At 32.1% G+C, this 10,433-nt stretch overlaps 2 protein-coding genes across 2 annotated transcripts; both read left to right on the forward strand.

Annotated features, from left to right (window-relative positions):
* The first annotated feature begins 2,661 nt into the window (after window positions 1-2,661).
* On the forward strand, window positions 2,662-4,511 carry LOC120075160 (RING-H2 finger protein ATL11-like). Its single transcript, XM_039028342.1, has one exon. The coding sequence runs from the start codon at window positions 2,936-2,938 to the stop codon at window positions 4,046-4,048; it is 1,113 nt and encodes a 370-aa protein (XP_038884270.1). The 5' UTR covers window positions 2,662-2,935; the 3' UTR covers window positions 4,049-4,511.
* Window positions 4,512-8,474: 3,963 nt separating this feature from the next.
* On the forward strand, window positions 8,475-9,883 carry LOC120074972 (putative clathrin assembly protein At4g40080). The gene has a single exon (XM_039028094.1). It carries the CDS (start codon window positions 8,633-8,635, stop codon window positions 9,695-9,697), a length of 1,065 nt encoding a protein of 354 aa, XP_038884022.1. The 5' UTR covers window positions 8,475-8,632; the 3' UTR covers window positions 9,698-9,883.
* Window positions 9,884-10,433: the final 550 nt, after the last annotated feature.

The following is a 10,433-nucleotide window of genomic DNA, read 5'->3' on the forward strand; positions in this document are numbered from 1 at the left end:
AAACATAACAAAAGAATAAGGATGCCTAACCAAGCCTAACCATAATCAAAAAACTAATTATAAACAAAACAATCAAATAAGGAAAATAAATGGAATGAATAGATCTTCATAAATCTTCCTATTGTTTTTCCTATACCTTATTCTTAAATAAATTTGGTTCAATATATGCGTTCACTAATTTAGCATGAAATAGTATACAAATCTTTAAATAAAAATAAACTCAATACACAAATCAACTATTGAATAAATTCATAATTTTTTTTTAAGAAAATCCTAATATCACTTTAACGTAGAAAATTTACCTATTGACAATAATCGGTGTTTGTCCATTAAGTATACATTCAAATGGACATGAATATACCAATATAAATATATAAATATACATTAAAAAAACGAAAATAACCAAAAGAAAATTACTAATAAACCCACACAAATATTTTCTGAATGGCCTTGAAAGGTTAAAAATTTTGTAATTAAAATTTTAAAAATTAATATTCTCACAAATTTATAAAATATATTTAGTATTATGGAAAATTTTAAGAATCCAAACAACATTAAACAAGAATTTGCCAAAACAATCATTCAACTAGTATAAAGTTCATACTATTGACTTAAGGTCAGACATTTGATTTTTCATCTCCCAAAGAAAAAAAAATGTTAGATTAGAAATTGGTCTCTGTGGTCAAGATAGAAAATTGAAATTTAATCATTTTAGTTTGATAAAACATTATAAATAATCTAGTTTGATAAAATCATCATAAATTATCCCTTCGGTGGGACTACTTTTGAAAGTTTTATCAAACCATAAAAACTAAATTATAATTATAATCTATATTTACTAAATTCTTACTTTTATTAAATCATATAGAGACCAAATGTATAATTTATCATAAAAAAAAGTTTTATGTTATTTAAATATATTTTTTTAGAAGGTTATTTAAATAAGATAGATGCACATTTTAATATCTATTATAATTCTTCGGTAACATCTATTACAATTCTATTTCCAACAACTATCTTAGATCTTGATATCAGCCAAAATATAATTTAATTAATTAATAGACATTTTAATTTTGATGAAAAAGTTAGATGTTCATGCTAGTTTAAAATGTTTCTATAATAAAATTGAGAAAATAATTTAGTAAGGCCTGATATAAAAAACTCATAAAATAGAATTTAATATTGTGCAAATCATTTTCAATTCGTATTTGAAAATAAATAAATAGATTGGATATCTCATATGGTCACTATTTACTCTGCAAAATTTCAAACATATGCCTTGAATTTCCAAGCCAACCCAATTAAGATTTAAATTTTTTATTACGTGTTCTCAAAAATAAATAAATAAAATTAAGGTAAGGATTAAATTTGATAATTTTGAAACCTAATAATTAAGATGGTTGTTCTAATTTCAAGTTGTAAACAACCCTAGCCATAATAATAGTGAATTGATTTTATATAATACGCTTGTAACATATTATTAACTTTTTTTTAAACATATGACTCCTACTCCATTTTAAAAAAATAAAAAATAAAAAAATCATGACTTTTCTTTTGAAAAAAAATAAAAAGGTTTTAATGATTGTTTTAAAATAAAGGAAAATGAACCAAAATATTTATAAATATAATAAAATTTCACTGTTTGCGATAGATGGTGATAGATCGCAATAGATTGCTATTTGTATCTATTTGATAAAGAAAAATAGTAATATATCGTGGTCTATCGTAGATAAATTTTGATATTTTACTATTATTTATAAATATTTTCAACAATTATATCATTTAAAATAATTTTCCATGTCTTAATGTCTATATATATAATAGACATACATAGGAATATATATGTTGTCTTTAGTCATATATTGATTTATGTGTCGAACTAAATTCAATGATATGATTAACAATGGACCTTATGGTCCCTCCCTCTTATCTCTATTATTATTATAATGACAATTATTTCTTTAATGTTCAACAATAAGTGAAGGTGTAAAAAATAAATATAGTTGAACTAACATAAAACTTGTACTATTGATCTCGAAAGCAGGAGATATGAACCTTCCTTTTGATTGGGAGTATATATTTTATGTCAAGTGAGTTTTGGTTCCTCTCGTCTCTATATTGGAGTTGTAAGCATTAAACAATAATAACTATTATTGATACCAAAATTGAGGCGGAGGAAAGGTAAACTTATTTGATAAAGGGAAGATAAGATCTAAGATTTATGCACCGATATCTCTAATGCTTAAATCAAAGAGTGATCCGTGCAAGAAGTAAATAGGTTTCTTAGAGCTATAATGTCTCTGATGCCTAAATCACTTCACATCAGGTTGGATAAAGGCTCAAGTCACCCTCTTCTCTAGATTAAATTTGGCCCGAATTTCGTTATATTATGGATATGCCCCTTTTGTTTTCGATTATGTACTTTTTTTTTTTTTTTTTTTTTTTTTTTTTTTTTTTTTTTTGTGCAAGCAAGATTAGGGAAATGAAATTGTTGTTGAGAGGAGTCCGATGTGACATAGAAATAAACAAACTTAGCGACCAAATTCCTTTTCCTCCAGCGATGATGCGTCCTCCTCCCTCACCAAATCCCCAAACTTACATTTAAATATATATTACACATAAACACGTTGTGTGTAATTTTAATCCTTAACATATAAATATATGCCGCCATTGACTTGGACTTGGCCGGGATTCGGTATCTTATCTCTCTCAGTCAACACATAAAACACAAATCCAAAACCTTCATTTCTTCCTCCTTTTTCCCTCTTTTCTTTTCACCAACGGAACAACATTTTCCTCTTCTTCATTCTTCACTTCACCTATTCACCATTTTTTTAACTTAATCCCCTTTTTCTCTATTTCATTATATACCTTCCACTTCCATCTCTCTGTTTTTTTCTTCCTCCTCCTCTGTTCTTCTTCTTGCTTTTTCCCCATGACCTCTCCATCCTTCTCCTTCCTCAATCATGTCCTCATCCATTTCATTCTCCTCTCCCAAATCTCTCTATCCGCCGCCCAATCCGGCGCACCCCCAGATATGTACCCTTTCAAACAGACCATCAGCAAACGAATGGCTGTCGTTTTGATTGTTCTCGTTTGTTTTTTCATCGTCCTCGCCGTCCTCTCTGTCTACACCCGCCAGTGCACCGACCAACGCTTCGGCGGCCGTCTCCTCCTCTCTACTACCCAAGATGGAACCAACGCCCGATCCAGAAGGGCGGCGCGTGGTCTCGACGCGGCTGTTATAGCTACTTTCCCCACTTTTGTGTACTCCAACGTCAAAGATCTGAAAATTGGGAAAGGCTCGTTGGAGTGCGCCATTTGTTTATCTGAATTCGAAGATGATGATACGCTGCGTTTATTGCCGAAATGCAGCCATGTCTTCCACTCCGATTGCATCGACGCTTGGTTGGTTTCTCACTCCACTTGCCCTGTTTGCCGTGCCAGCCTTGTCCCCAAACCCGGCGATATATCCTTCGCTGCTCTGCTCAATTCCGATTCGGTAATCGACGGGGTTGGACGCGATGAAGGGAATCGAGTGACTGGATCCGAAATTAGTCAGGTGGTTGTTCGAATTCCGGAGGGGAATCAAGGTCAGGATGTGAGTTTGATAACCCCAAATCAGGGATTGAATCGGAACGGTCCAATTCGGTCGCGATCGTCGGGATGGAGATTGAGCGGATTGTTTCCACGGTCCCACTCGACGGGTCACTCGCTGACTCAACGGGGAGAGGATTACGAGAGGTATACGTTGAGATTGCCGGAGGAGGTGAGAAGTGAGCTGTTGAATTCGAATTTGAATCGGGCGAGGAGCTGCGTGGCGTTTCCGAGGGTGCAGAGTTCGAGACAGGGGTACCGAAGTGAGTTGGGGAAGACTGGGTTTGTGGGAAATCGGAGCCGAAGTGGGCGGTCGGAGTGGCGGACATTGTTACCGGCGGCGACGCCGTTGTTCAGAAGGGAGGGTTCGAGAAAGGATGTGAATGGAGACGGCGGTGGACGGCCGTTCGCACGGTTGCGGCCTGATGGGGATGGTCAAAGTCAACAATAACGTAGGCGGCTCACGGCTGTGGGTTGGGTTTCTGAACACTTGGGCCGTTTTGGGCTTTTGTGTGTGTCTGTGTTTTTTTTAAAATTATTTTGTAAAGAAATATTTAAAAAAAAAAAAAAAAAAAAAAAAAAAACCGTAAATGATTGAAGGTCAATTTTTTATTGGGAAAAAGGGTAAAATGGTCAAAAGCCGTTGGTTGATTGATTGATGATCGATCCCATTTGATTGGCGCATGGCGCAGACAATGTATAGAGGAAGCATTCACTTTTGTTTTTGTTTTTGTTTTTATTTTTATTTTTATTTTTTTGTTATTTTTTTGGGGGTGGGGGTTGGAAAGTGTGATATTTTGTTAATAAATTAGGACAAAGTATTTACATAATGTACAAATGAATGGTTATTAGTTGAAAATTAGATGTAAGCAGAATGGTAGATATAAAACTAATTTACCTAAAACTTTAGGTTATTTTGGATTTTGTTCGAGTATAATGTGTATGGATATTTAAATTTTGAAATTGGTATATATTTTAATTAGTTGAATTATGTTCATGTCTACTTATATTTTTATTTTACTCTATTATAAACTTAGTAAAATCTAGTTTTAAATTTGTGGCCTATAGAAGACGTCTAAAATTTCTTTCCATTTTCCTCTAAGATGTTATATGTGGTTAATTTGATAGATTAACTTAAAAAGTGAGCTAATATATTATTTGACTTGGTTTTTTAAAATAAGGTTTTATATGTATTTTAAAACTTTGTTTTAATATTTCATTTTCATCTTACTCGTTCTTTTTTTCTCTTTAAAGCTCTATCTATCTTCTTCTTTTAGATTTCGCCTTCGAAAATAACAACAATAAGAAAAACAAAGTTGTTTTCTTCTTCTTTCAACATCATGCAATAGACGATAACTATGAATGAAAGTTTACGTAGAAAAAGAATCGGTGACGGAAATAAAAGGTTAGAAAATTTTGTTTGGAAAAAGTAAATTAAATTCTATATTCCAAAACAATGATGAGTTGGATCTTTTCATGCAAATCGGCCCAACTTTAGGAATGTAAAATTTCAGGTACTAATATAACGGATAGAATCTTTCTTTCTTTTTTCTTTACGGTTTTTTTTTTTCTTCTTCGTCTTTTAGGGATAGAATCACAAATCTTCAATGCTTCTTTGGCAATAACTAATAGAAAGAAATAGAGCGACAAATTTTAAAAGTTTTGTATGGTTTTAGACACGTCTTTTAGAAGGCATTTTAGTGCAATCAACACAAGACAAGGATGAATGCCGGACCAATGTTCTATTTTTCATGTCAATATTTCTATCCATATTATCATATTTTCATGAATTCGACATCAACATAAGAGGAGAATTAATATTTCTTTATTTATCCTAAAAGAGTTCATGAAACATAAAAAAGAAGCAATAAAATATTATCAATATAAATATAATATAAATAACAGATTTGTTAACATGATTAATTTTTTAAAAAATATTTATCTTTATAATTTTTTTAAAAAATATTCATTGACATCTATATTTTCATCAACATTTTCGTAAAATTAAGAATTCGGTATTTTGAACGGACGTAAACATTATGTTCGTGAGCTTATTATTTTATAAAAAGGTATGTCATAAGTTTAAGTTATGTAACATTGTAGTCAAACAAAAATAAGTTAACATTATGTAAAGTAGGATAAATATGCGGGTAGAGGTTAGCATATGTATAAAATTTACATTAACTTGTTAATTTCTTCTCTATTCAATGTTTTGGTTCTTGATTAGAGGTACAACCAGTTCCGTCAGTTCATTTGGTTTCTTCGATTTTTGGCCCAACCAACGCTGAGAATTAAACAAAATCAATCAATTTGGTAAAGATAGGAATTGAATCAATGTCCAAATTCCAGTTTCACTTGGTTTTAGAAGCAGACCTCTTTATCGTGTTTTTCAACCTTCTGCACATGATTTAGAGCATCTTTTAAGAGTTTCAATTTTGTCATCGTGAAAGTAACGAAATGTCTTGCTCAACAAGCGTTTGCTAATCCATTAGAGGATGTTTCTTTCAAGGATTAGACTTGAGATCGATTAGACATCTTAAGTCCAACCCTTATTTGAAACAAGGGTGGTTTAGGAAGTCAAGGCTTCCTACTCTTTTTTCATGGGTTTGAATAGTAAACATTATTTAAACTTACGAGTTACACTTTTTTTTTCCTAATTTAATTTAGGAAGTTTGTCGGCCAACTTCCAGACACCACCTTAGCGGCTACTATAAGCTAGCACTGACCACCACCTCCGACGACCAATGCCGGCCACCTTCGATCACCACTTCCGGCAACCCTACCAGCGGACTTTCGGCGACCCTATTGATGGACTTTTGGCTCCTATCGATGGACTTCCAGCCACCGACTGTAGCCAAACTTTGACCACCATCGGTCATTTTTGACCACACGTTTGGTGACCCCTGGCGGCAAACTTCCGACCACTGACTCTGGCCAAACTTTGACTACCATCGATCAACTTTGGAAAACATTAATAAAAATATTTTTAGTATATAACAAACCAAACAAACTTATATAAAAATACTTCTAAGAAAGAATTGTCAAACACATGTATTTTTGTTTTAAATCAATAGTCTTTAAATAAAAATTTTTCTAATTAATTCCAAACAAGACCTTAGTTTAATGATAATAAATTTTTTTAAACAAACTCTCATTCTTCTATTTTTTTTTCATTTGGAGTTTTTTCTTTTTAATTATTATTATTTATTAGATTATCTTTTTTAATTCGCTCTCTTACCTTTGTTTATATGTTTCCTTTATTTTAGGAGATTTACTTTATTATTTTTTTTTCTACTTCTCCTAACTATAAATTGATCACTAGAAGAAGCATCTCTTATATGTTTTTTTCTTCTTATTATTATATACACATTTTTAATAAAAATTTAATAGTAAGGAGGGGTAAAAAGTAAGTTGAACTCGATTTGTTGCGTAATTAAGTATATTTATTTAAATTATATGGGTAGAGAACCCAATTTAAATGGGTAAAAGAGACAAATGTTTGTATAACATTTTTATTTCAAAACCTAATAAAATCAAAATATTAAATTATAAAACAATAAATTAAATAAATATAATCTTAGTCAAATCTATATTTCAAAATTCAAAAAAAAAAAATTCTTCTAAATTTTTTAGATTATTTTAAACTTGACTATGTTAAAATAATTAAGATGACAAGTTGGAACTAATCTAAAATCTAACAACTAATTAAATACAAGAAAATATTTCACAAACTCAAAATTTATAAATATGTCTTTCATTCTCAAGCTTTAACCCACATGTTTAGCATTCCAAACCTACGCACTAAACGCCCCCTTAGAGTCTTATTTTATAACTCTTTTGGATGCTATTTTATCTAACATTTTTTGTTTTCGTGCTAGTTTATTGTTCTATCATGTTGTTTCAAAATAATAATTTGGGGCGTTTAAAAAATTGGATGTGACTAAAAAACAAGACCAACTCAACTCAATCGATATGGTTTTAGTTAGATTATCAATTCATTTGAATTGGGTTGGTTCACTAGTTCAGCTAAAATAACTCGAACGAATTTCAATGAACCCGAACTTATTATTAATTTTAAAAAGTATGTTATTTTTACCAATTATTGTACTTAATTTGATGAATTTTTTAAGTTAATTTGTTCTCAACAAACTCCCAAAAACAAATTTTTTAGCAGTTAGAAAAGAAAAGTTTCATGATATAAATTAAAATTAAGTTGCTAGTCATAATTCAATATATGAACCCAATTAAATAAAATTTTTATATATTAATATTTTCTTATTTTTAGAATACAAATTTAAATAAATGACCAGGAACTCAAATGTTTCATGATTGGGTCGAGTTGGATTCATTATTTGACGACTTATTTTCAAAAAATTTACAATCCAAACAATTGAGTGAAATCTAAAAAATGTTATCTAATCTAATTCAATCTTAAAGAGAAACTTGAGTGATAAATATGAAATTGACACCAATTTGATTAAATAAAGTAACAAACCGAGATAAGTGAATTTAGATCCCATGTTTATGAAATTTAAAGTTGCTGCACCACTTGGAGTTTATAGAAAAGAAGAACACAATAATTGTGTAATACAAAAACCACAATATGAAACTATTGAATACCCAATGGGTATGGCTATAGTTTCGGATTAATATGTATGTGAGAAAAGAATCCAATTACTACTTATGTATTTCAATTATTAGTATTATAGTATCTAATTAAAGAAAATAGAGAAGCTATAAAAGTAATCGTAATTGTGTTGCCGACAAATTGACCAATAATTCTGGAAATTACTATTAAACTTCTCAACATAGAGAAGAATGACCCAACGAAGAAAAGCATTTTTAAAAAAATACAACATTGGTTACCGCGTTTCTTTTTTGCAATCATTCATTAGTGTGAATGATTGATTAAATTCTTTTTTCTTTTTAATTCCCTTTTAACTTTTTTGCCTTCCAGATTATAATAAAATTAGTCAAGTTTGTGATTTATATCAATTTAGCCTCCGTCTGTGTGACTTCGTATGAAAAATATGCGATGGCCATAGACCAAAACAAGAAGCTCAAGAATCTCACGCACGCTCTCAAAGACAAGGCCTCAATAATCAAAGCTACTTTATCGATTCCTCGCCGTTCATCTTCCATCAAGGTCGCCGTCGTCCGAGCCACCACCCATGGTTCACGAAACCCACCTTCCGACGCCCGAGTCGCCGCCGTTCTAGCCCTTGGGAATGACTTCCGTTCCTCCACTGCATTCGCCTGCATCGAAGCCCTGATGGAGCGGCTTCATACGACCTCCAGCGCCGCCGTGGCTATGAAATCGCTTTTCACTCTGCATATAATTGTAATTCGAGGTCCGTTCAATCTGAGGGATCAGGTAGCGTATTTCCCCTGTTACGGAGGGCGAAATTTTCTCAACTTGTCCACGTTTCGCGACGTATCGGACTCGGAGATGAACGACTTGTCGTCTTGGGTGAGATGGTATGCCGGGGTTGTGGAGTCTAACGTGATTGTCGACAGGAAATTGGACCGAATTCTGTATTTCCGTTCAAGAAATTGCGAAATTGTCGAAGAACAGAGGAAGAGGAAGATTGATGTACCGGAGGAATTGGAAGTTCTTGTGGGTTTTGTGGAACGAATTTGCGAAGTTCCGGAATCGCTGTATCTTCAGAAGAAGGACTTGGTTTACGAGGTGGTGAGATTGGTTCTTGAGAATTACAGATTGGTTCAGAGGGAGATTTGGGTCCGAGTTAAGGAAATCGGAGACAGAGTCGAGAGCTTGAGTCTGGACGAGTTGACCGAGTTGGTGGGTATTATGACACGGTTGGAAAATTGCAGAAGGAAACTGAGTGTGTTGTTTGTGAACAGAGGGAAGAACGAGGAATTTTGGGAATTGGTGAAAATTACGAAAGGGAAACTGGCGGAAAAGAAGAGGATGAAAGAGGAGAAGAGGATGATAATGGTGGAGATGAAAGCGAACTCGGGCGAGTCGACTCGGTTGTGGAATCCATTTGTTGAACCGGGTCAATTGCTGTGGGTCCCAGCGGGTGATGGACCCATGGGCCCGGCTCTGCTTCCACTGACCGTTTCAACGGTAGGATAGTTCCGAGCTTTGTCTGTTACGTTTGAACTTGTAATCCGCTAAAAAGTTTTTTCTTTTTTAAAAAGAACGTGAAAAAGTTACCTGAGTTTTGTTTTTTTTTTCCTTTTTCCAATTTTATTCTTTCAATATGTTCTATTGAGTTTTGAATTTCGTTGTAAAGTAGAAATTTGACTGGATTGTTGTGATTATTCACGAAGGTTTGTGCATAAATGACATGAAAAGGGGTATTTTCCCCTTCTTTGATCATATAATTGCTTTGGCCAAATTCATTTTTTTTTTATTAAGTTTCATATTACCAAAAAAAAAAAGGGTAATATTTTATTTTTAAAAAAGTGGACTATAAAGCAAACAGAAAAACGTTAATGGCTGAAGTAGTTAACAGTTATTATCATATGAGCGTCAATTGAAATATTTTCTATAGATTTTTCTATAAATTTAGTTGATGACATTCTTTGAAAAAAATCTTATGACTTGCCTAAAAAATTATATTTGAATACTTTTTCAAAATATGAAAATGTCTTGAGTAATCAATAAGATTAAGGAAGTGTCTGAAATTCATTTTCAAATATTTAATTTAGAAAATAAGTCATTTTGAAACAAAAAATTTACAATAAGTCAAAAGTGTTTAAATAAAAATGAATTTTTTTAAAAATATTTTTTCTCGAGTCAATTCAAACGGATCCTAAAATACGAACGAAAAGATAAAATAAAATCGAGTTGGATTCTCGGAAGGAAT

Source organism: Benincasa hispida, chromosome 4 (assembly GCF_009727055.1).
Source record: "Benincasa hispida cultivar B227 chromosome 4, ASM972705v1, whole genome shotgun sequence".
Classification (NCBI taxonomy): domain Eukaryota; kingdom Viridiplantae; phylum Streptophyta; class Magnoliopsida; order Cucurbitales; family Cucurbitaceae; genus Benincasa; species Benincasa hispida.

Excerpts from the sequence above, each read along its gene's own strand:
- LOC120075160 (XM_039028342.1), top strand. The coding sequence starts at position 2,936 with ATGACCTCTCCATCCTTCTCCTTCCTCAATCATGTCCTCATCCATTTC.
- LOC120074972 (XM_039028094.1), top strand. The coding sequence starts at position 8,633 with ATGGCCATAGACCAAAACAAGAAGCTCAAGAATCTCACGCACGCTCTC.